The 25765-nt window shown below is 45.1% G+C and overlaps 4 protein-coding genes across 4 annotated transcripts; 3 read left to right on the top strand and 1 right to left on the bottom strand.

Annotated features, from left to right (window-relative positions):
- Nucleotides 1-1971: 1971 nt before the first annotated feature.
- On the top strand, nucleotides 1972-6913 carry PG986_001353 (Cyanobacterial phytochrome B; the record flags this gene model as incomplete). The annotated part of the gene is made up of 3 exons (XM_066837575.1): nucleotides 1972-4780; nucleotides 4839-6466; nucleotides 6533-6913. 3 exons carry the CDS (start codon nucleotides 1972-1974, stop codon nucleotides 6911-6913), a joined length of 4818 nt encoding a protein of 1605 aa, XP_066706468.1.
- Nucleotides 6914-7801: 888 nt separating this feature from the next.
- On the bottom strand, nucleotides 7802-9825 carry PG986_001352 (uncharacterized protein; the record flags this gene model as incomplete). Its single annotated transcript, XM_066837574.1, has 2 exons — nucleotides 7802-9089; nucleotides 9185-9825. The coding sequence occupies 2 exons, from the start codon at nucleotides 9823-9825 to the stop codon at nucleotides 7802-7804; spliced, it is 1929 nt and encodes a 642-aa protein (XP_066706467.1).
- Nucleotides 9826-12278: 2453 nt separating this feature from the next.
- On the top strand, nucleotides 12279-13428 carry PG986_001351 (uncharacterized protein; the record flags this gene model as incomplete). Its single annotated transcript, XM_066837573.1, has 5 exons — nucleotides 12279-12288; nucleotides 12425-12696; nucleotides 12759-12841; nucleotides 12912-13287; nucleotides 13363-13428. 5 exons carry the CDS (start codon nucleotides 12279-12281, stop codon nucleotides 13426-13428), a joined length of 807 nt encoding a protein of 268 aa, XP_066706466.1.
- Nucleotides 13429-14402: 974 nt separating this feature from the next.
- On the top strand, nucleotides 14403-16448 carry PG986_001350 (uncharacterized protein; the record flags this gene model as incomplete). The annotated part of the gene is made up of 6 exons (XM_066837572.1): nucleotides 14403-14513; nucleotides 14575-14641; nucleotides 15085-15259; nucleotides 15572-15773; nucleotides 15835-16374; nucleotides 16419-16448. Exons 4-6 carry the CDS (start codon nucleotides 15591-15593, stop codon nucleotides 16446-16448), a joined length of 753 nt encoding a protein of 250 aa, XP_066706465.1. The 5' UTR covers nucleotides 14403-14513; nucleotides 14575-14641; nucleotides 15085-15259; nucleotides 15572-15590.
- Nucleotides 16449-25765: the final 9317 nt, after the last annotated feature.

Below are 25765 nucleotides of genomic sequence, written 5' to 3'. Positions count from 1 at the left end.
GACCATGCCCATGCGCTACACGATCTCCAACTTCTGCTCCGACTGCCCTCAATACTCTGCATAGGCTGGGTATCAAGCACCTGCCCTGGTTCAGGTTCCGCGGCCGAGAGATTCGGAAGCCTAGCATTCGGCCTACTAGTAGTCCCGCGAAGCTGTTGTCAGAACCCAACCCTAATGACTCGAGCATGAAAGTAGCTGGTGTAGTCGGATGCGAAGCCATGGTGCCATGGTGCCAGGGTGCTGTGCTGTCAGCAGCAAGCCAGATCGATCTACGTACAGTACATACTTGAGACAGTCGTCGCGCATGCCCCAAGCTGAAATATCAACGTGGCAGATGGGATGATAGGCCGGCAACGCCCGAATAATCGTAACCATGTGGTCTGCCAAAATATGTAATAATATAACAAACCCATCCTAGTTTGATGGTGTTCTCGAGGAGGCTTGCAGACCGCGATCCGTACTATATTAACCTATACATGTTCCTGCCCCACGGTAGATCTGGGTACAGTAGGCAGACGACGTAATTGATGTATGTAGGCCTGGGCCGTCAAAGACCCCAGGAACGTCGCAGTCGTCGTGGCGTCCAATGTGAAAGAGGTGATTTGAGGTCCTCGGTCCTGCTGTGCGTACCCGCTCGTTGTGGTGCAATCGAGGTGCCTTGGGCCTTGGGCCTTGGCCCTTGGGTGCCGGGCACAGGTAATCAACCATACCGCCTACCTACTAGGTTACCTACCTACTTGTCTACCTCCTCCTACCCAGTCGTCCGTACGTACATACCTCATCGCCTCCATACTGTATGCAGTCATAGTCGATTGCCAGCCCGTCAGGTACATTCGGCGATCCAGTCCATTTATCGGATGCACGGTGACGGGATCTGATATTACGCACCTACCTACCCGCCTACCAGCCTACCAGCTCGCCAGGCCTGAGCACAGCTACCACGAGCTACCAGAGGCTAGAGCTACAGTACCCGGCCTGCCTTAGACCGGCCACTACATGGCATGAACCGGTTCTGCGGTTTCCTCCTTCCCACACTTGTGCGAGCCGAAACCTGAAGAATAGAATTGCTCTTGCCCGACAGTCAATTCAAGCAACGACCCCAATACTGGCATGCCCATGCCCATGCCCATGCCCATGCCCATACCCATTTCACATAACTGCGGACGGTGATTTATTACCTCCCTACCTACTGCTAGCACTGGCACTGGCAACACTGGCAAGACGGACACCAGACTGCACTGGCATCATCTATTTACTCAACTGCACGCCCTACATACATGTGTACATCCAGGCCTGCCTACATGTTCTCAAGGGCCCAAGGCTGTTTGTGTTGTTTGCCACCGACCTTGCATTTCCACCGTCACCACATCTGCTCCCTTGAACCTACCTACTACTGATACTACACTCGCACACTGCCTTACCACTCTACCCGGCTGGTCGCATAGGTTTCTCGACTCGTCGGGACTACTGATACTGCTACTGGTATTTCTACGGCGACGCCTCTTTCACTGCGCTTGCTTACTTCGAAATTACGCTTTATTCTCGTCCCCCCCCGGGCCCAAAAAGCGAACCTACCGTTCGCCATTCTTAAATTGCGGCGCAGCAAAGTTACGGGTCGATTGCTTCATGCAACTCTATCGCGTTCCGGGATACTACGACACAGCACATCGACAGATGCCGGTGTCCGTCACCGATTAGGCTGATTGGGTATAGTCCTTGGCAATCACACGCCAAACCTGCACATCTTTCGAAACGAAACACAACCACGACAAGCACCACCAGCACCAGACAATTTAGAGTTGGGCAAACTGGCCCTCGTCGACGTCCGCTGACACCCACTACCCTTACCAATAGCCGCCATCGAGCGCTCGGAGGGGCTCGCTCGATCAACAGGCAATCACTCGCACTCCCTCTAGACACACAGATGTCCTAGGCCCCTGCACCCCAGGCCTCGCTCCCAATTTTGCCAGTATGGAGTCCAGCCAAGACCCCGACCTGACTGACCAACAGCCGCCGCGCGAGGGCGACGACATACCAGCACATACCGAGAGCGAACGCACATCCTCGGCACCATCAACCTCGACGTCGCACCCAACTCAGCAACCTGATGCTCCGGAGGCAGGGGGGCAGAGCGGCGGCGGGGAAAGCAGTCAACACGCGCAGCCATCACAAATGCTGGGGAGCGATAGTGCCAGTTCTGACAATAATATAGAACCTGCCACAACGCCGATGCAGGATGATAGGCATGACCAGGTAGCTGCAGCACAACCATCGTCAGCGCCGCCTCCTCAACAAGAGCACCAGTTGCCTGCCTCTCCCCTATTATCGGAAGCTCACGATTTCGCAAGTGGTCAACATGGACCAGCAATGACAGGGACGCAGGAACCGTCAGAAGTTGCGCGCTCTGAGACAGATGACGAGGATACTACACCTCCTGCCTGCAACAAGTCAACTCCTATATTCCCTGACACGGACGGTCCCGACCAAGCCATGACTCTCGACGGGTCGGCCCCGCCACCGTCGTCTGGAGCCCCATCTTCCTGGAGTCAAAGTTCCGACCATCAACTGGGTTATGGCAGCAACAGCAGCAACGCCGACCCCGCAGACCGAGTCTTTCCCATCCGCTCAGTTGTCAGTGTCGATAGCTCGCAGCCCACCCCCTGGTCTTTACCACGGGCTTCTGGTGAGTACGACTATTTCGATCGTCGCTCCCGGTCTAGCAATTCACATATAGATGCCGACCTGTCGGGCATGAGACGTGCCGAGACTGCGCCTACCCCGGCCGGCGAGAAGGATCGTAGCACCAGCAGATCGGCGGCAAGAAAACACAGGAAGAACACAGTGTCAGGTAGCCCATTTTCCGTCACAAGCCCGCCACCCGTAGAACACCCATCTGGTCATAACGCCGGCCGGCTGCCACTGTTCAACGATGGCTGGTCGGATACATCAGACATGTCAGGACCGCCAAGGGGTGATACCGCCACCCACAAAGTTGGCGATGCTCCCAGTGGGGGTCGAAGGTCACCCGGAGGTGACCTCAACGAGGCTCTGTTCACCACACGTTTTCGACACGTCGTCACGGATGAGGGCCATGCCATCCTTACGGGAAGGGACGGCACCCTGGAGCGTTGTGAGGATGAACCTATCCATACCCCAGGCGCAGTGCAGTCTTTCGGACTGCTTGTTGCGATAAAAGAAGATAACGAGGGCCGGTTCTTGGTACGAATTGTGAGCGAGAATTCCCAGCGCGTGCTCGGTTATACTCCACAGCAGCTGTTTCGACTAGATAATTTTGTGGATATCTTTTCGGAGGAGCAGGCCGACAATATGCTCGACCATATCGACTTTATTCGCGACGATGATGCCGATCCTGCTACAAATGGACCGGAGGTGTTCAGTATTTCCATCAGACCACCCAAGAGCAGGAGCGTGAAGCTCTGGTGTGCCATGCATGTGACACCTGCCAACCCAGATCTGGTCATCTGCGAGTTTGAGCTGGAGGATGACCGAGAATATCCCCTGCGTGGGCCGGACGAGATGACACCGCCAGTGCCTCAAGATACTCTATATCAAAATCCCACGCTGGAGGAGTTCAATGAGAGCACAGAAGTCAGCAGCCGCCCTCTTCGGGTGCTGCGCAGTGCCCGGAAGAAGCGTGGAGAGGCCGGTGCAATGCAGGTATTCGATATCATGTCACAAGTCCAAGAGCAACTGGCGACTGCGCCAAATCTTGATAGGTTTCTCAAAATCCTGGTTGGCATCGTCAAGGAATTGACTGGTTTTCATCGTGTCATGGTGTACCAGTTTGACTCGGCTTTCAACGGCAAGGTTGTTACCGAGCTGGTTGATCCCACCCACACACGAGACCTATACAAAGGCCTGCACTTTCCTGCCTCGGATATCCCCAAGCAGGCACGAGACCTTTATCGGATCAACAAAGTCAGGCTCCTGTTCGACAGAGATCTTGAGTCTGCGCGGCTTGTCTGCCGGACCGTGGAGGATCTTGAGCAGCCATTGGACCTCACCCACTCATATCTCCGCGCCATGTCCCCCATCCACTTGAAGTACCTGAAGAATATGGCAGTGCGAGGCTCCATGTCGATTTCTGTTAATGCATTCAACGAACTCTGGGGGTTGATCTCCTGCCATTCGTATGGAGAGCGGGGGATGCGGGTTCCGTTCCCCATCCGCAAGATGTGTAGGTTGATTGGAGACACTGCGTCGCGAAACATCGAGCGGTTATCATACGCGTCCCGGTTACAGGCGAGGAAACTGATCAACACCGCACCGACCGATCAAAACCCTTCGGGGTACATCATTGCCTCCTCAGACGACCTTCTAAAGTTGTTTGACGCCGACTTTGGTATGCTGTCCATCCGGGGCGAGACAAAAGTCCTAGGCAAGATAGGGCAGACACAGGAGGCTCTCGCGCTCCTCGAGTATCTGAGAGTCAGGAAGTATACTTCTGTCGTCACAACGCAGGATGTCAAGGAAGATTTACCCGATCTACGCTATCCTCCCGGGTTTTCCGTCATCGCTGGTATGCTGTATGTGCCACTCAGCGTAGGCGGTCACGACTTCATAGTCTTTTTCCGGAGGGGTCAGATACGCGAGGTCAAGTGGGCCGGAAACCCATACGAGAAGGTCATCAAAGAAGGAACCTCTGCCTACCTCGAACCGCGGAAGAGCTTTCAGGTATGGCACGAAACAGTCGTCGGTAAATGTAGGGAGTGGTCGGAGGAGCAAGTCGAGACCGCCGCGGTACTCTGTCTTGTCTACGGTTAGTCCAGCATAACGTGTGCTCACAGCGACATTGCAGGCCGCTAACATTGTTTCAGGTAAATTCATCGAGGTTTGGAGGCAGAAGGAGGCGGCGCTGCAGAACAGCCGGCTTACTCGCCTGCTCTTGGCCAACTCGGCCCACGAAGTGCGGACACCGTTGAATGCCATCATTAATTACCTCGAAATTGCCCTGGAAGGCTCTCTCGACCAGGAGACCAGAGACAACCTCGCCAAGTCCCATTCGGCGTCCAAGTCACTGATCTACGTTATCAATGATTTGCTCGATCTCACAAAGACCGAGGAGGGACAAGAGCTTATCAAGGACGAAATACTCGACTTCCCTGCGTGCTTGGAGGAAGCCACGGCGCCTTTTAGGACCGACGCCAAGAGGAAGAACATCCGCTACGAGGTTATTGACCATCCGGGATTGCCGCGCTTTGTACATGGAGACCACCGCCGGGTGCGCCAGGCCATCGCCAACATGACCGCCAACGCGGTTCAACATACCACCAAGGGGCATGTTAAAGTGGAGTGCTATGTTGCCGAGGTTGCCGAGTCCCGAGTAAGGATCGAGGTGGCGGTCCAGGACACGGGCCGCGGCATGAGTAGCGAGCAGCTCGACGCACTCTTCCAGGACCTGGAGCAAGTGACGGTGGATACGGACGAGTCGAATCACGAGGCCGAGGACGAGAAGCCGGCCGAAGGACGAAGCTTGGGGCTAGGCTTGGCAATGGTGGCTCGCATTGTGCGCAACATGGACGGTCAGCTGCGTCTCAAGTCGGAGGAGGGCAAAGGATCTCGTTTCGTCATCCAGCTACCTTTCGAATTACCGAGTAGTGACATGGTAGAAAGTTCCGAGACAACAACGCAGGTGTCAAGTACCCGTTCGAGTGTCCCATCTGTTACCAAGAGTCTGCCACCTCCCCCAGCGGGCGAGGTGACGCTTGTAGAACGCGGCAGTGGCACCTCGAGTGGCATCAACGTCCCTCACAGTCTCAAAGAACGGCGAAGCTTCGACGAAACAGCTAGTATTAACAGTCTGAAGAGCGGCGCCAGCAAAGCAAGCGCGCAAAGCAACATTAGCGATGCTGACCGCCTAATCGATGCTATTCAGACACCTCTATCCATCGGGGATCGCGATTTGGAAGTTGGATCATTGGGGCGCCGGGATTCCAAAGTGTCAAACAACTCGCACCGCCATTCCAGCACGAGTCTTGGTTCAATGACTGTTTCAGGTGTCAGCCATGCGGAACGCCCTGTGTTACCTGCCCGGTCCACTACGAGCCCAACCGGGCAAGTTACCGGGCCGCAACCGATGGAGGAAGAAGGCAAGGCGTACATTGCCGACACAAGGACGCCGGTGCGGCCCATCAAAGTTCCCGACGAGTACACGGAGGCCCCTCCCATGCCGCAGACTGGAGAGTCGTCGGGGGTGCTGTATGAGATTAGCGACGAGGCGAAGGCAGAGGCTCGGAAGCCACCGCCACCCGTGGAGCCGGCAAAAGACGCACAGGACAAACTTCGAATCCTCATCGCGGAGGATGATCCCATCAATATGAGAATTCTGCGCAAGCGGTTGGAGAAGGCGGGTCACCACGTCTCCCATGCCGCCAACGGGGAGGATTGCGCAAGTGTTTACAGCGAACGGCCGGACGCGTTTGATGTGATCCTCATGGACATGCAGGTCAGTATCCAGCACTATGTTGACTGCGCTGAAGATGAAAGAACCGCCTACTGACTGCATTGACAGATGCCAATTGTCGATGGCTTAACCAGTACCAAAATGATCAGGGCGTTTGAGAAGTCGGAGAAATGCCATACATTGTCAGCCCTAGCCAGTTATCAAGGAAGGGTTCCCATCTTCGCAGTGTCGGCGTCGCTGGTCGAAAAGGAGGGCCCGACGTATATCAATGCCGGCTTCGACGGGTGGATCCTGAAGCCCATTGACATCAAACGACTTCACACACTGCTATATGGCATCACGGATGACGAAACACGGAACTCGTGCCTCTACGTCCCAGGGGAATGGGAACGCGGGGGCTGGTTCCAGTCACGGTCTAATGCGGGCTCGGATACCTCATCAGACGATAACAACATCACGCCAACGGGCGCTGTATCCACGGCAGCTTAAAAATGCCTTGCCGGGTGGAGTGGCCCACTACAGGATCCTACTCCGGAGTGGCGGGATTCTCTCGAGATACGACTCGATTGTCTTCGAAATTAATTATTGTTTTTAATCAGCTCAAGATCGCATTGGGGCTAAGTATACAAGAGCAGCAGTAACACCAGAGGGGTCCGGGCTGCGGTAGGCACACATTGGAACGGCGCTCAGGGGAGACTAGCCCGGCATCACGGAAAACGGTTTGATTCAAAACTCGGATATGGTGGCTGGCTAGACTTTTCTCTCTTTTTTTTTCAGGGGTAGGGAGGGCAACCATGTTGAAAGTATACGCATTGCATGGAGTTTTGGGTGTGGGTGTGGGTGTGTGATATCCCGCTGCTTTTGATTTTCCGCCCGTCTACATATCATTTCAACGTATTCAGGTTGGGGGAAGAGGTGGGCATGGTTTGCTGGGAGGTAGAATAGGGGTACGTCTGCGATAGGGTCAAGTCGAATGCTGGTGGCTCATTGGGCACTGTGCTTTGGCAATGGTCCACGAGACGGTAACTGCAACGCGTTGCATCCGGTCAGAACACATCGAGCCTTGATATGTTGGGGGGTTGCTGCACGATGTTGGTCCCTGTCGGTGCTCATTGGTTGTCACGAAACCTATCACCAGGCACTTTTGGCAACTTCCCCCAAGATGTCCGGATAGCAAGGCACATACATAGACTTGAATCAGCACAGCTAGAAAGCATAGCGGCATCTTCCAATATATTGATTGCCCTGCATCATGCCGACCCTACAGTTGTCATGACAGTATTACACCAGGTGAACATGACTAAAAACGTCCTCAGCTGTATATATCTCTTGGTGACTTCATGTCGCTATATCTAACAAACCCTTGTAGCAGACATCTCAATCCATATACATGGGGTCCCCTCCACCCGCGCTGACGCCCTGGACGGGGGCACTGTATCCTGTTTTGTTCGTGGTATTGCGAGCTCGCTGGTTGGAGCCCTGAGTCGCGGTGTTCAAGCTCTGCAACGATCGTCCCATATCGGCGGTTTGAGTAGCGAGCCCATCCACCGCGAACCGATCCTCAGTTCCGCCTCCCATCCGGCGAGTCCTGGGAACTTCGAGTTGCTGCTGCGGCTTGGCGACGAGGGGTGTACTTGTACTCATGGGGAAGTCATCTTCCTCCATCTCAGCATCGGCATCCTGGTCACTGTTTTCGTCGTTGGCGGCCGAGGTCGCCGATGTCGTTGTTGTCGGGGTCGTGGTAGCTCTCACCTCATTCGACGGCGTAACCCCGGACGCGGGAGCAGCATGCCGTGGCTGAGCTGGCACGGCAGCGGCAGGTTTGGGTTGGGCCATGGCGGGTGAGTCGGGAGTGGCGGCATTGGCCGGGGCCGGGGCCGGGGTAGGAGTGGGTTGTTCAAGCGGCCTCTGCGAGCTCATGCCGGAGCCCCTGGACGAGGCAATGACGTTCTTCCAGCGCTCAATGGCCCGCGAAACCAGGGTCGTCAAATCCACATGGCGATCGTCGAGGTTCAAGCCGACGGCCTGCGGCCCCTTCATGCCAAACTCCAAGCAGTAAGAGACAATCGACGGATTAAAGGGGACGGTGGCCGGCGGCATGACCCGGAACTCCCTCGGCTGCTGCAGATGGTTCAGCTGGTCAATCTGGGACTTGAGGTTGACGTTCTCCTGCCTCAGGTAGTGCTGCGACTCCTTGAACTTGTCCACTTCCTTTTGCCGCCGACCGACACTCCGGGCCAGCTCCAGGGTCCACAGCTCGCTGCGGCGCTGTGCCGTGAGCTGTTCCCACACGGCATACGTGGACTGCAAATGCTCGTTGACTTGCTTTTCCAGGTTGGCGGCTGCTTTCTCTGCCTTCTTCACGCTTTCCCGCAGATCCAGAGGGGCGTGGGTTTGCGAAGGCGGGTATGTCAAATCGTCGCTCGAAGCCGTGGTGGCTGCGGCACAGGCGACCTTCCATTGCCTAAACTCCTCTTGGAACCAGGTCTTCAGAGCTTCGAATTGCTTCTGGGCGGGCGGTTGTATGGACCACGAGGTAGATGTCGGATGCGGCGTGGACGAGAAGAGAGTGGGCGGCGCTTGAAGACACTGGAGCGTCAGGGCAGGAAAGTCGAGAGCTAGGGGGTCGAAATCGAAGGGTACCGAGTTCATATCAATGTGTTGCCTATAAATGGAGGGTCTCGTTAGCGGTCATGATTCTTCGCGATGTCCCAGTAAAATGAAAAGGTGCTTGGGCGCTGGTGTCCAGTAACCACGTACTTGGCTGCCCTCCATGAACTCAGCATCTCCCTAAGGGCCAACTCGGCGGCCCTGGCCGTGTCCACCGCATCCGTCAACTTCTGGCGGGCGTCCAGCTGCTGCTTCTGAGCGGCCCTGCTGGGGACTCGCTGTGGCTGAAGGCTCTGTCTCCTGGTCGGATCCGCCTCGTCCCATGGACCGGCCTGCAGGTCGCCATTGCGAGCTGGCAGGTCGTTCATGACGCCAGTGGCTTCCCAAGACGGGGGGAGAGGCCATTTCGGAGCCTGGTCGACAAAGTACTGGCCCTCCTTGGGGATGGAGGGGCGTTGGGCATGGGCCTCGCGGGCGGAGCTCTTCCTGGGGGCGGTGGCGGTCGAGCCGGTCGGGGTGCTCGGGGTGGAGGCATCACGTCGCGCCAAGGAGCCTCGCGGCTGCCTTCTCGTAATGGTGCCGCGCATTTTGCGGATGGCGTCGACATCGTGGAGGCCATCTGGGGGCTTTGGGTTTTTCTCCTTGATGTACAGGTCGAGGTGTCGGCCGAGGGAAGAGGAGGTGAAGGGCTGGGCGCAGTAGGGACAGCTTCGATCCTTGGGGGCACCGGGCTTGGCAGCGGCGGGCGAGTCGTTGCTGTTGCTGGCGGGATTGCCTCCAGCGTCGGACATAGCGACGGCAGCGGACAGCGGGTGTGCGTGTGTGTGCGCGTGCGATATCTTATTATATGTTTATAGTATACGGAAACAAGGGAACAAGGTCAAAGGAATGTGGGTGGCTGTTGGTAGAGTTGAAGCTGAAGTCAACGGCCGCGGGCAATGCTCCCCAGAAAGCTCTCCATCCGGCGACCGTTCGTTCGTTGGGCTGGTTGTCACATCCGGTAGCTTCGGAACTTTAGATGCTGGGGGAGGCGACAGCAGAGCAGGGGCAGCAGCTGGCTGGCTGGCTGGCTAGGAATTGCACGTTCCCGGGGGTACAGAAGGGAGACGGGACGAGATGGACAGGCGAGCAGCGAGCGGATAGGACCCTGACAGGACAAGACAGGACAGGACAAGATAATACAAGACGGGACGAGACGAGACAAGAAGTCCGGTCTGGTGCGCTCTTGCTGAATGTGTCGGCGATTGCAAGGAGGAGAGAAGACGCGGCTTCAGACGGGCTTCAGACGGGGCTTCAGAAATTACCGCCCAAAAAAAAAAAAAAAAAAAGACAGTCAACGACGAGGTTGACAGCACACCGTATACAATGCAATAACAACAATGCTTGCACTGAATCAGAGGGAGGTTTGTTTTTTCTTCTGTCGTGCCCGTCTCGAGAGATTTTTTTCTCTCTCTCTCTCTCTCTCTCTCCCTCTCCCTCTCCCTCTTTCTCTTCGCTCTCGCTCTTCCCTTCCCCCTACTGAATCCAATTGTTCTGGATGATTTATTTGATTCCAGGGGCTACCAGCAGAGCAGGAGAGGGTCTCGGGGGGGAGGGGAGGGAGGGCTAGTCTAGCAATGCAGGCCAGCCAGCCGTGCTTAATCAGGTACCTGGACGTTTAACCAATTGCCGCCAATGCGAACAGGCTGTGTGTGTGCTGGAGGTTGTATGTACTGTACTGTATGTAGGGAGGTACCTATTTTTGGGGCTGGCTAAAGGCCACCGTCGGTCAAGCTAATAAGCTGAAGCTGTCTGTCTTGGCGCTTCGTCACGTCAACCTCATCAAGCTCAACTCAGCTTCACGCAATTACTCAATGGAAGAAACACCTGAACATGGAATCGAGTCCTGCTAACAACCTTCAGAGTGCATGCCCAAGACTACCCGGGGACCATCGAGCTGGACGGTCGGTCGGTCCAAGTACCTACCGCGGAGAGCAAGAGAGGAAGGAAGGGAGACAGCAGATATCCATCCAACCAATCAATGATTGACCGTACCAGCGTGCCTTCGTATCTAAGGTAATCAATAACTCGGGAAGCTGGCCAGGATTACACGCAACGACCCAGGCGACCCAGGCGACCCACCAGTCTACATACTTTACCTAGGTAGTTCAGCAGGTAACCTGTGTACGGTACGGTACGGTACGGTACAGTACTACGGGCATACATAGACACACATGCATGCAGACTTGCTGTACATTGGACACATAACCAGCAAATGATATGAAGCAAGCCCTGGAGGATGGATGGATATGGATCTAATGCGGTGTAGGCGGTGGGCGATGGGCGATGGGCGGTGGGCGGTGGGCGGTGGGCGGTGGGCAGTGGGTGATGTGATGGGTGGTGATGATGGATCCATTCCAGCATTTGGCAGTGCAGGCAGCACGCAGAACTGGCAGGACTGGCAGGACTGGCAGACACCAGCAAGCAAGCAGAACTCTGCTGCTGCTGCTGCTGTTGTTCAGGTGTTGTTCAGGTGTTCAGGGGGCGGGCTGTGTGGATGAGCCTCCGCTCCTCCATTGACATTACTACTAGCACTGATCGTCGTCAAGGGGCTGCAGACCTCGCACCTCTGCACCTCTGCACCTCTGCACCTCGCACCTCGGGCGGTTTGGTTGGCTACTGGCAGGGTCCAATGCGGCGACCGGGGAACCAGCTCATCATCTCCGAGTTGCTGCGTCTGCTGGCCGTCTGTTTGGCACTGTACACTGTACATACGAGTGCAGGGAGCAGGGCGGGGCCACCCACCAGCGACGCTGCTGAGGTCGGCTAACTGACCGTCCCTGCGTCCGTGGCTTTGCCTGTACCTGCCTCCGGCCTTCCTCCCATGGGTATGTACCTTTTAGCCGCGCTGCCAGTTATGCTGGTGCTGGTGCTGGTGTTGCCGCCACTTATGCACGACTGTGACGCGGCAAGGGCGCGACACAGGCGCGGCGCTCGCTAGACCAACGCGTCGAGCCACATATCCATTCCATAATGTTCTTTTCCTAGGCCAGCCACTCACTGCTTGCTTGCTTGCTACTGCAATTGGACCCATCCACCATCACCAGCAGCTTCAATTCCGCAACTCGACTTTGCGCCCCGTGGCCTGCTTGGGACATTTCTCGTGCGCATCCCTCCCACACCATTGTTCTGCGCATATCCGATCCTGATCTGCAAAAATTCACCACCAGTCAATTGCCTATCTTCCATCCAAGCGCCACCCAGCATGCCTCCTGGTAAGTTGCTCCGCTTCTATCCACCGCCCGTCGCGTGCTTCTTTCGCTTCCTTCGCTTCCATCGCAACGAGTCGAGTCGGCGCAAAGCCATCGTCACCGCAACCACCATCTCGACTAACCTCACGCCTGCCCACAGCCATTAGCGACGACGAAGCTTCCGAGCAAAATGATGTCCAGGTCTCCATCCCCTCGAACCGACGCGGAAAAAAGGCTTCGGTTGGCTATCAGGATGAGGACGAACATGTGCCCGACCATCTAGAGCCCGGGCTGTTGGCAAACGGACGAAACGACGACGACGACGAAAACGACGATGACGGCGGTGGCGGCGAGGAAGTCGAGGACGACGACGAGATTGGCGAGGACGAGTTCGTCGTGGAAAAGATTCTCGACCACCAGGTCTTGCCTGATGTGAGTCGTGCATGCATGCCTGGCTGTACGTACCCACCGTCGAAACTGACCTTCCGAAACAGGGCAACAGCATCAAGTACAAAGTGAAATGGGAAGGCTGGGAGAAGAAGTCAGACCAGACGTGGGAGGACGAGGATAACCTTAAGTACGCTACAGTCGCCCGTTCAGTGTTCCCGGGTTCCGAACCGTCGCTGACCAGGAGACCGATCATGCAGGGATAACGCATCTCTGATACTTAGAGAGTACCTAGAGAGCGTCGGCGGCCGACAAGCGATCCTGGACGAGACGGAGACGGCGGCATCCCAAAAGTCGGCCAAGAAACGCGGGCGGCCTGCGGGCTCGAGCGCGGGCGGCACTCCGGCCAGCGGCAAGCGGACGAAGCGCGGCAGCCATCCAGCATCGCAGACGCCGCCGGCAAGCGTCAGCGGCAAGGAATGGAAGCCACCAGCCGGGTCGTGGGAGGACGAGGTCAGGTTCGTCGATGCCTGCCACGACGAGAACACGGGCAAACTTCTGGTGTACCTGACCTGGAAGAATGGGCACAAGACGCAGCACGATCTCAAGGTGGTCTACTCGCGATGCCCCCAACAGGTACGTGTACAGCCCAGCAGCAGAAGCAGCAGCAGCCATGGAACAAGAGGGAGCTGACATTAGGCCAAACAACAGATGCTCAAGTTCTACGAGCGCCACGTCAAGATTGTCAAGACGACTGCGGATGCCAACATGGAATAAAGCGAGCGATACTTGGGCGTGTACATTCTTTCGACTTTTTTCTACTTCTTCTTGTCCTTCTCCTTGTTCTGGGTTTTTGGGGTATAGGAGGTGTGGATTTGGCTTTTCACGGTCATTTGAAGTCAGGGAGTCTTGATAATGCGTGATATCCTCTCGGCATGTCTTGGTGGGGGTTTATTATATGTACACTATTCAACCCGGGGACGGGGATGGGGACCAACCAACCAACCAACCAACAAAAAGAAGAAAGAAGAAAATGAAGCCATTCACTTGTGACAATGACAGCAGAGCGAAGAGCCTTTGTTTCGGCACATGCCTACCTCCCTACCTACCTACCTACCTACCTACCTACCTACCTGCGTAATGCGTGCGTGCGTGCGTGCGTGCGTGTGTGTATGCAGAAGGGAGAAGGGGGGCTGGGCTTACACTAACTAGCCTAGCATGTGAGGTTAAAGCAGACACAGGCACAGGCACCAGCTAGCTGCCTTGGATGCTGCTTTGGCTGCTGGTGCCTTTGGTGCCTTTGGTGCCTTTGGGAGGGTGCTTGTGACAGACCCTTGTCTACTCTGTGCTTGTCCACGGAGCTTCGGCCAATCAGCGGCGGGGGCGGGCAGTCCACCTCCGGCCGGGGCTCCACCTGCCGCCCCAGCCTTGCGATTAAAAGGCATCCAGCCTCGCTATTTACGACGGCCGGGATGGCGGGGCAACGCACGACTATTTCTACTCGCCCACTGCCGCCCACACATGGGACGGGCGACCTGCAGCTACTTCTTAGTTGGAAAGTCTGTCTGTCTGTCCGTCCGGCTGCCTGTCGTCTATCTCTTCTTCTTACTTACTTACTCTCTTGCTACCTCTCCGCACCTCATCCACTCGCCCACCGTCGGTTCTGTCTATCCCATATCCAATCTCCAACCTGTAAGACACCCGCGCCTACAGTAGAAGCATTCGTCAGCTAACACGAAGCAGTCGCAACCATGAAGAGAAACGACGTCATTGCCATCATCATCATCATCCTCTTCCTCGTCCTCGCCCTCGTCAGTTTTGGCATCTACAGACTGGTCCACATGGCACGCACCCAAGGCACCGTCACTAGCAGCAGCAGTGGCAGCAGTAGTCTGGCCGACTAGCTGACTGGAAGAATGGCAGACTGGCAGACTGGCAGACGAGCAGCAGGCCAATAGAGGACGACATCTTCGCGAGCTGGCATGGATTGGTACGGCCGGGTACCTTTGTGCGCGACAGGTACCACGCAAACGGGCTGTCTTTGTCACCCCATCTCACTTAGCCTTGGGGTCCTTCCGGGCATGACTGGGCGGGCACCTTATATCCGCGGGCCTTACCACGGGCTCGTATTGTTGGCAGCGTGCAAGCACTTTTTGCACATGACGCGACCGAGGTGAAGAGGGGAACACGGGTTGACGATATGATACGAATGTACATTTGGAACGGGACATCTGATCAAGATACGGGTTGGCTTATTCGGCGTTTGGGCTATACAGGGGGGTAAGGGAGCCGCCCTCTGTGGCAGGCATGTTATTATTGACTGGTTGGTTGGGATACGGGATGGGGGCACAGCGCCATATCGCATCGCACCGCATCACATTGTATCGCATCTAGCGCCAGCGCAAATTCTGTAGCGAAAACACGTGTATACAGGCAGCGGTGGCTCACCTTTGCGCTACGAATCGACGATTCTGTCTTATTTCATCTTATTCATCTACAAGCAACCGGAGTTGACGCTTCTCGGCAGTATCGGGCTTCTGACATCTTCCCGCCAAGACTTCTCCAGGCAACGTTTCGTGTTCCAAGCACAGCTGTGTCGCTATGCTTAGTTAGTACAACAGCATGCCAGCATGCCAACTCCCATGGCCGCTGGGCTGGGCGATGGATGCCCTGTCGCTCACTCGCGTAATGTCGGAGGTGTGCTGATGGTGCGGCAGATCGACCAAGAGCCGTGGAAGATTTGAAACACCAGCCTACGTGCATACAACGTCCCGGTATCGATTCTGATGGACGGACACACATTCATCGGAACGCCGCCACCGACCGGGTCTTGCAAAAAGTCACGTCGAGATGCTGATTCAGTACAGTCCATCATCTGTTTGCCCGCCTCCGCAACCCTACGCTACAAAAACACACGTAGACACGCGCACACGTCCAACATGTCAGCCGCCGGCCTTTTTGGTTTCGCCGTTGATCTCCACAGGCGCTTCGAGGCGAACAGGCTGCCAGAGCTGCGCGGGAGGTCGACAGAGGAAGCCGCCGATAGCCAGCCAACCACACCCGCCGTATCGGTACCGCTGCTCCTCGTCGGTGCACTGATCTGCTTGCCGGTGATCTCATTCGTAAGTCTTTCCGTTGCCGCCGCGAGCGGCCAGTGTCGCAACAGGGCTAACGGTCGGTCAGCTATGCTACACACTTGGTGATTTGGTGCCGGTACTCGCCATTGTCGAAGACACGTCCCGCTCCCGCCGAGGCTATGTGCACCTGCCGCTCGAGCTTACGTCGGAGGCGGCACCGGGTTCGAATGCAGGCGCGCAAGGCATTGCCACGGAGGACATGGGAGAACCCAGATATCGGCCCGTCAGTGCCAGCATCAGATCAACCCTTGGGCTTCTGTGGTCCATCGCTGGGTTTCCGTCCTTGTTCCGTGGCTTCGGTTGCTTTTTGGCATTGAACATGGCCAACATCACGATACAGCTTGTCCTCGCTGCCATCCCTTTCGTTCCCACCTTCGTGGCCGACGTGCTGCCTCCTCTGCTCAAGGTGCCGGTACATGTTGCCTGGACTCATATCGTCGTTTCCGCGCCCAGTAGCAGGCCGTTCTGGCACCATCTGCCTGGAACTGCTGACTTCTTCCGGGCCACCGCGCTACCTGCCGCAATCTTCCTTGCCGCAACCGCCATTTCTCGACGTGCTCCGTTCTTCGTCTTCCATCTTCTCGGAGTACCAACACCGAAGAGCCCCTTCACCTTTGAACTGACACCGAGGATAACCTGGGACATGAACGACCTTATTAAGATGGTCTTCCTAATGGCGGCATGCCTGGTCTTTATTGCAATACTCGTCTCTCCGTCGTATGACGTTTTAACCCGTATTGAAGTGTCGATTATCCCTAACGAGGGCCGCATAGCTATTACTTTTAATAGAGACTTTGCGATTAAGTCCTAATAATAATTTAAAGTTTATTTCGAAGCTTAAGCTTTATATAAATTATAATATTATATTAATTACGGTAATATATTATTTTAACATTTTAATAAACTTTTTAATATTTATTATTTCTTAATAATCTTTATTAAAAAAGCTTTATTAATTAATTAATTAAAGAATTATTAGTTTTATTAATAAAGTTTATTAATAAATAATAACTTTATCTATTTAATTTAAATTAATTTTTATAATGTAGTTTATCACTACGCGACGTATATTACTTAGCGACGTATTTTAATTTAATTTTAATATAATTAAACTTTAACGCGTAACGTGGTTTACTATTGAGTAGCCCGTATTATTAAGTGGTCTACCTTTATTACTTTTCGACTTTAATTAAACTTTAACGCGTAATAATTTTATAACTATAATACTTAATTTAAATTAAAAAGACCGGATCGGTTTAACTATTTAAGCGATACGAAAACATTTAAATTTATTAAGTAAAAGAGATACTATAAAAGTATACGACGTTCCTAGAACTATTTTACGTTATTAAATTTACGACCGAACCTTATAACACGATATTCGACACTTACGGTATAAATTAAATACGAATAAAAAAAAGGTATTTTATAAGTATATAATTAATTTAAATACCCGCGGGATGTTTCTTAAGATCGTTAATATGGAAAATATGGCTAATTTTTTTACCGCGTCGCGCGACGGCGAGCGCGTTAATAAATATTAAATTAAGCGCTTTATTAACCGGAACCTAGACTTTAAAACTCGAATAAACCGTCGGTACGATTATTAAAAAGCTTTTTATAAAAATTTAAACGTTATTTCCGGTTAATTTAAACTAGTCGCGAATATTAAGGCTAAATACGGTATCGTTAACGAAAATATATAGAATTTCGACGAAATCGGTTTTATAATAAGTATAATCGGGTTAATCCTCGTCGTAATACGCGCCGATCGACGTAAGAAAACGAAATCGGTTTAGCCTAATAATTAAAAATAGTTAACGGCGATTAAATACATTAATTTATAAAGCTAATATATCCCGCCGTTCTTAATCGTTTAAGGCTAATATCGCCTAACGAACTAAGCCACCGAATACGACTTACCGGGCGATTAAGTAATTAAACCGACTTTTAATAAATGGATTAATAATAAGATAAGCTTAAACTAGATTAAGTATTTTAATAAATATACTAGATCGTAAACGAAGGGTCGCTACCGCCTTTTAATTCTCAACGGCCACGAAAGCTATATTTCGGCCGAATTCGAGGTATACTATTAAAATAACGATATTATTATAATTAATATACTTCCTTATTTATCGCACTTGCTTTAACTTTTCGATATAATACTTTATTCGCCCTTAAAGCGTGTTTATTCGAAAAAAATCGAGTTATTTATTAAAGCCTCGATAAACTATATTACAAAGCTCGAGTTTTTTATCGCGTTTAAAACTATATATTTCGCTATTTTTACGAAAATTAACATTAAATTTAAATTTAATATATTCGGCTTAGTACTTTATAACCCGGACGAGGTAATTAATAAACTAAATATGCGTTTCCGAACGTTTATACCTAGCCTATTTTGTCCGGGGACGGCTAGTATTTATAACCTTTAAACGCTGTTTAACCCTTAATAAATAATTAAGTATTCTATTTATATTAAAAAGAGGGTGTTTACCTATTAAAGAAGCTTTCCGACGTCGATTTTAAATACGGTAGATTAAATAGCGAAGGGTATAATTAAAATAGCCCATAAAATAACCTTTATATATAATCGGATATGTATTTTAAAAGAGGCCAATTTAGCCTTTTCGAAGCGCCGGAAAGCTAAAAAGTTACGAGTTTAGCTTAAAAAAGCCCTTATAATTAAGGAATCTCGAAGGCTGCAGGACAAAAAAGTAAAAAGGAAGCGGCCAACGATTAATAAAGGCGAAAATAGTGGTTTATCGAAAAGGCGCGCGACGGGCGGCAGGCGCTATAAGATTTACGGCGAAACAAACTATAATACGCGAACATATAAAAAATATATAAAATCGAGTAACGAATTAAATAACGAGTAAATTTAATTAATTTAAAGCGTCGTAATTAAAATAACTTTTATAAAAGTATCGAGAAGTAGTAAAGGTGGACCACTTAATAATACGGGCCACTTAATAGTAAACCACGTTAATACTTTTATAATTATAATGCTTAATTAATCCTAAAAAGATCGGATAGTTTTAATAATTTAAACGATACGAAACAGACTAAATTAAATAAATTAAAGAGTAGTAATAAAAGTTTATAATATACCCGAATTAATTTTATACTATTAAATTTATAGCTAAACTTTAAAACGCGAAATTTAATCGAAATAATATAAAATAAATCTAATTAAAAAGGAGGTACTTTATAAATATATAATTAATTTAATTATTTAAGGAATGCTTCCTAATTTCGTTAATATAAAAAATATAATTAATTTCTTTATCGTATTACGCGGCGGCGACCGCGTCGGTAAATATTAAGTTAAGCGCTTTATTAATCGTAACCCGGACTTAAAAATTAAAATAAATCGTCGATATAATTATTAAAAAGCTTTTTATAAGGATTTTAAAGTTATTTCTATTTAGTTTACGTTAATCGCGAATATAAAAGCGAAATACGGGATCGTCGACGAAAACATTTAAAATTTCGACGAGACCGGCTTTATAATAAACATAATTAGGTTAATACTCGTCGTAATACGCGCCGAGCGGCGTAAAAAAACGAAGTCGGTTTAGCCTAATAATCGGGAATAGGCAACGGCGATTAAATATATTAATTCGTAGGGCTAGTATATTTCGCCGTTTTTAATCGTTTAAAACTAATATTACCTCGCGAACTAATCCCGCGAAACCGATTTATCGGGCGATTAGGTAATTAAGCCGATTTTTAATAATTAAACTAATAACGAAATAAGCTTAAATTAAATTAAGCACTTCGATAAATATATTAAATCGTAAACGAAGGGTCGCTAGCGCTTTTTAATTCTCGATAGTTATAAAAGCTATATTTCGGTTAAATTCGAGGTATATTATTAAGATAACGATATTATTACTATTAATATATCTCCTTATTTATTATATTTACTTTAACCTCTCGATATAATATTTTATTCGCTTTTAAAGTATATTTATTCGAAAGAAATCGAGTTATTTATTAAGGCTTTTATAAATTATATTATTAAGCTCGAGTTTTTTATCGCTTTTAAAGCCGTGTATTTTATTGTTTTTATAAAAACTAATATTAAATTTAGATTTAACGTATTTAATTTAATACCTTATAATTTTAACGAGGTAATTAGTAAGCTAAATATATATTTCCGGACGCCTATATTTAACTTATTTTATTTAAAGACGGCTTATACCTATAACTTTTAAACGCTGTTTAACCTTTAATAAATAACTAAGTATTTTATTTATACTAGAAAAAAGGTATTTACCTATTAAAGAAGCTTTTCGACACCGACTTTAAATATAGTAAACTAAATAACGAAAAGTATAATTAAAATAGCTTATAAAATAACCCTTATACGTAATAAAATATATATATTAAAAGAGGTTAATTTAATACTTTTTAAGCGCCGAAAAGCTAAAGAGTCGCGAGTTTAGCTTAAAAAACCCTTATTATTAAAAAATCTTAATAGTTATAAAACGAAAAAGTAAAAAAAAGCGTTTAGCGCCTAATAAAAACGAAAATAGGGGTTCGTTAAAAAGGCACCCGACGGGCGGTAGGCGCTATAAGATTTACGGCGAAACAAGTTATAATACGCGAACACATAAAAAAAATTAAACGAGGAATTAAATAACGAATAGTTTTAATTAATTTTAAACGTTATAATTAAATTAATTTATATAAAAAAGTCGAGAAATAAAAAAAGTAACCAGCAAAGTAATATAACCGACTTAGTGGTAAACTACGTTATATATATAAAATATATTTAATTTAAATATATAATTAAGATACTTAAATATTATTTTTTATTTTATTTATTTCATATTAAATTTAAGCTATATATATTTTTTAATATTATTATTAGAAGTTTTTAATTAATAAAAATTAGTATAAAATACTTTATTTTTTATAATTTCTACGTTACGTTTTTAAACCGTAAAATCAATTTAAAAAACATAAATATTTTTATAAATACTTTAAATATTAAGTTAATGCTTAATGTTTTAATTATATAAGGTTTATTATTAAATAAGTTAATAAGTAAATTATTTTTAATCTTAGTAATAATAATATAAAATGAACTTAATATAAAAAATAACCCGTAGTATTTTTAAATAAAATATCAAAATATTTATTAATGTTTTTAAAAATATTTTTCATTTTAAAATTAAATTCCTTTTTTTAAGTTTCTTATATATTTATATTTATTACATTCAGGGTTGTCATTTAGTCAGAGTTTTTAGAGTTTAGTTAAAATTTAGTCAGACTAAATTAGTCCGTGAGGTGATTAAATTCATATATTTTTAGTCGCTGACTAAATTTAGTCAGACTAAATTAGTCACTATAGTGACTAAATTCTTTTTACTCTTAGTCAGTGAGTTTTTTTTAGTCGACTAAAAACTCACTTTTTAGTCAATAAATTTAAATAAATTTTATTTTATTATATGTTTATTATCTATATTATTTTATTAAATTATATTATTTCATATAAAATTAAATATAATAACACTTGGTATTTAGGGCCGGTCATTAAATAGATGTGGGAACACCCTTTATTTTTAGATTTAATTGAAGTTATGGATAGAAACTTAATTTAATTAAATGGAGTTTTTTTAAAGGATTTAAATTATATTAGTTTATAATAAAAAACCAAAATAATAAATATTAAATATTAAGGTAAGTGAAAAAAAGGAATTTTAATTTTAATTTTAATAAGTTAAAATAATAGAATAAATAAAATTTAAAAATAAAATTATCAACTAAAATAAATATTTTAAAAATAATTTTTTATTCTAAAAAGAATATATTAAGTTTAAATTTATTAAAGTGAAATTATAGAATTATTACCTAGTTTTATAGTAGAAATATTAATATTTTATAAAAATAAAATAATTCTAAATTATAATGTATCGAAATATGAATTCTTTAATAAAATCAATTTTAAATTAAATCTTTTAACCGTAAATAATATTATAAAAGTTTATAACTTTTATATAAAGTATATAAAAATAAAACTTATTTAATAGTGAAAAAAAGAAAGAGAAATAATTAATAATAGTTTAAATATAATTAATTTTTATTATAATAAAAATTATTATTAATAAAATAAAGAAATATTTTTGTAATAAAAATTAAATTAAAATTAATATTAAAATATTTTTTAAAAATTTAATATAAATGACTAAAAATAGGGTTTTTAGTCGACTAAAAACTCACCCCTTTAATCTTAGTCTTAGTCACTTACCTGAATTTAGTCACTGTAATTTAGTCACTGACTAAATTAGTCAGAGTTTTTTAGTCACTGACTAAATTAAGAATTTAGTCTTAGTTAAAAACTCTTATTCATTTTTGCTAACCCTGATTCCGTTTTTTACGTTAATTATTATAAATTAAATGTACTTATTAAAAAAGACCGGTATCCGCTGCCGTTAATTAATAAAACCTTTAACAGGATAATTAAGGCTAAAATATATATTAAAATCGATATTCGCTAAGCATTTCATAAGATTTATATAAGACTTTAAAATTAAGATTTAACGATATTTCGAACTAGGTATAAATTTTTTAAATACCAAGTTTTCCTTTTTAAATTTATTAATAGCCCCGTAACGTTTTAACGGTTTATTAACGGAATTTTAATAAAGTACTTAAATTTATTCTATAGCGCTTACTTTAACGATATTTTAATTTACTTAAAAAACGAGGAAAAACACGTGGAATATATTAAAAAAGTGTTATAAAAACTAAAGGAAGCAAGCTTTTAAATTAATATAAAGAAATACGAATTTTACGTTATTAAAACTAAATACCTCGGCTTTATAATAAATATAAACGGCGTAAAAATCGACCCCGAAAAAATTAAAGCCGTTAAGGGTTAAAACGCCTTTATTAATATTAAAGCCATTTAATCTTTTTTAAAATTTTATAATTATTACCGACGTTTTATATATAAATATAGCCGTATTATTAAGCCTTTAATAAACTTAACTAGAAAAGGTTTTATTTTTACGTAGACCGACGAATATTAAAAAGTATTCGAAAAGCTAAAGAAATTACTCTTAAAAACGCCTATATTAATACACTTTTTTACGATAAAAAAACTCGAGTCGAGACCGATACATCGAATAATATCTTAATTAACGTTCTACTTTAAAAAAGGGACTTAATAATAAATAGTATCCCGTTTACTTTTACTCCGAAACGATATAAAAAGCCGAATATAATTACCCTATTTAAAATAAAAAAATACTAGTAATAATAAAAGCGTTTAAATATTAAAAAACGGAACTAATAAAATTATAACAATTTTAACTATTTTTCGTAATTATTAATTACGAAATATTTTAATATTTCGATATTAAATAACTATTTAACGTAAAATAAGCGGCTTAAACCGATACGTTATTATAATATAATTTTATAATTATTTATAGGCCGGAGGAAAAAAAACGTTCTCGTTAAGGCACTTTTTAAAAAAAACGGGTAATCTTAAAACTTAAAAAGATAAAAAGAACGCTTAATAAACTATAGCTTTATTTAAACCAGCTTTTTTAAACGTTATTTAAGCTTTAAAAGAAACGCGTTACCCGATTAAAAAAGAAACGAGGTTTTAATTATATCTAGTCGAAAAGCTACTCGAACGCTTTAAATATAAACTTACCGATATCCTTTTACACGAAAATACTATATATCCGGGGTTAGAAATAAATAAATAAAGAGCCCGAGAAAATAAAATATAAGAATAAACTATTAACGAACGGTTTATTTTATTTTAAGGCCGTTTTATTATACCCGAAGAAAGCGATTTTTAAACCCGTATAATCGATAAGGTCTATTTTTATACCCTTATAATATATTTAACGGAACACCACCCATCCAGCCAGCTCCAGTCGCTGTCACTAAACAACAGTGGCCCTGGAAAGGCACCCAACACGACCCGTCACCAAAGGCGAAAGCACTACCACACCGGTTACCACTTACCCTGGAGCTGCTTCCGCAATTACCCTGCACCGTTACCAAGTCCCTTACTACACCTTCCCCTTCCCCTCCCCTTTTCCTTCTAAAATACGTAGTAATAGATAACAGGTGTAGTGAAAAACGCGGCGGCGCGTGCAAAGGCCTGTGCGGTAATTTCAGGGCGGTGGGAGCCGGCAGAAGGGTACTGGAGCTTAGGAGGACGGATACCGCGGCGGGTGCCGAGACAGGCCCACTAGAGCGCCGTACCAGTGTACTATAGCGGCTAGCATAGCCCTAACGTCCGCATAAAGCCTAGGCCTCGGATTAAACGATAAATTAACTCTCATTATTATTTATAATATATTTAAAAAGAAATAAAACTAAGCGGCTAATATAAATAAAATAATAATAGCCAAGATTAAGTAAAAATTATAATATATTCGTAATTAACTATATAAAATATAAGCCGAATAAGGTTCTTCGTAATAAAATACTAAGCTTCTTATACTTATTATTTATTCTATTATAACCTTAAAACATTATCGCAGTAAATTTTAAAACAATGTTTAAAAATAAAAAAGGGAACGATAATATTATACTAATAATCGATAAATTAAGGAAGCGAATATAAAGTATTATTTACCGAATAATTATTGCCGTAACCGAAATAGCCCGACTATATTATAAAAAATTATACCGAACGTATAATTACTTTTTAATAATAATTTTAAACCAGAAACTATAGTTTACCTCTGTTTTTATAACCCAGGTTTTAAAGATTTTAAAAATTAAATGAAAACTATTCTCGGTAGGTTATTTTTAAACGGTGGAATAAGCCGAAATAACCATTTAATACCTTAATTAAAAGCTGTGAGTATTTATTGATTATTTTTAAAACGACTAGGACGAAACTTTACCGGCTATAAATACTATTTAAGCTACGTTATTTTAAAATTTAATAGGGTATTTCTTTTACGAGATTAAAATAGGGTTCTCTATAAAATTTACTTTAGATTAAGAGGCTAGGATTAAAAACATAACGGATTTAGAGGAACGCGAAAAGCTTAGCCGAATAACCGTATAAAATTAAATAAAGCGAGTCGTTAATTATTATAAAATAACTTTAAAAAATATAATTAAAGCTTAATAAAGAATATATAATTAAAAAAATAAGTACCGACAGTAACCGGATTTCGATATCGGGGATCGGCAGGGTTAGTAATTAGTCTGATTTTTTAGTCATTTTAATTTTTTTAGTCAGACTAAAAAATCAAGTCACTGATTTTGACTAATGAAAAAAATCACTGACTAAATTAGTAATGATTAATTTAATCACTTCAGTGATTTTGATTAATTTAGTCAAATCACTATAACTAAATTACTTATTTTAGTCGACTAAAAAATCACTATACTAATATTTTACTAGAATAAAACATATAATGAATTTATAAAATTAAATATATTCAGGTATTTATTTACTTATTTTTATTAGTAAATAAAATCAACTTAAATTTAATATTTTATTTTTAATTCTTTATTAAAATTTATTTTAAATGTATTTTAAAATCAGAAGTAAAGGGTAATTAATCCCCTTCGCTTTCTGGAAAATCAAAATCGTTTACATCTGCGATTTTCCAGCTTTTTAAAAAAACTAACCATTTAACTGCATCAGGATTTAATTTGTTACGCCCTTTTGTAATAATATTACCAAAAATAGAAAAAGATCGTTCTGTTGGCGCCGATGTGGCTAAAGTAGCTAAATATTTTCTCGCTAAAAGAGCTAAATTAGGAAATCGAATTTTATTCGAATTCCAATATTTTAAAGGATCGGTCTATAAAATAAAAAAATTAGTTTAAATAAAATGAAGGAATTATATTTAGGAAAATATATTTTATTTTAAAAAATGTTTTATTGAAAGAAAATGTTTTCATAAAATAATTTATTTTATAAAATAGAATATTTGATTAAAATAAAAGAAAACTTACTTGTTGTGGCATTGAAG

Source organism: Apiospora aurea (genome assembly GCF_038362705.1).
Source record: "Apiospora aurea strain CBS 24483 chromosome Unknown utg000001l_segment0_segment0, whole genome shotgun sequence".
In the NCBI taxonomy this organism is placed as follows: Eukaryota; Fungi; Ascomycota; class Sordariomycetes; order Amphisphaeriales; family Apiosporaceae; genus Apiospora; species Apiospora aurea.
Note: the sequence above shows the minus strand (reverse complement) of the source record. Positions and strands in the feature narration are given on the sequence as shown.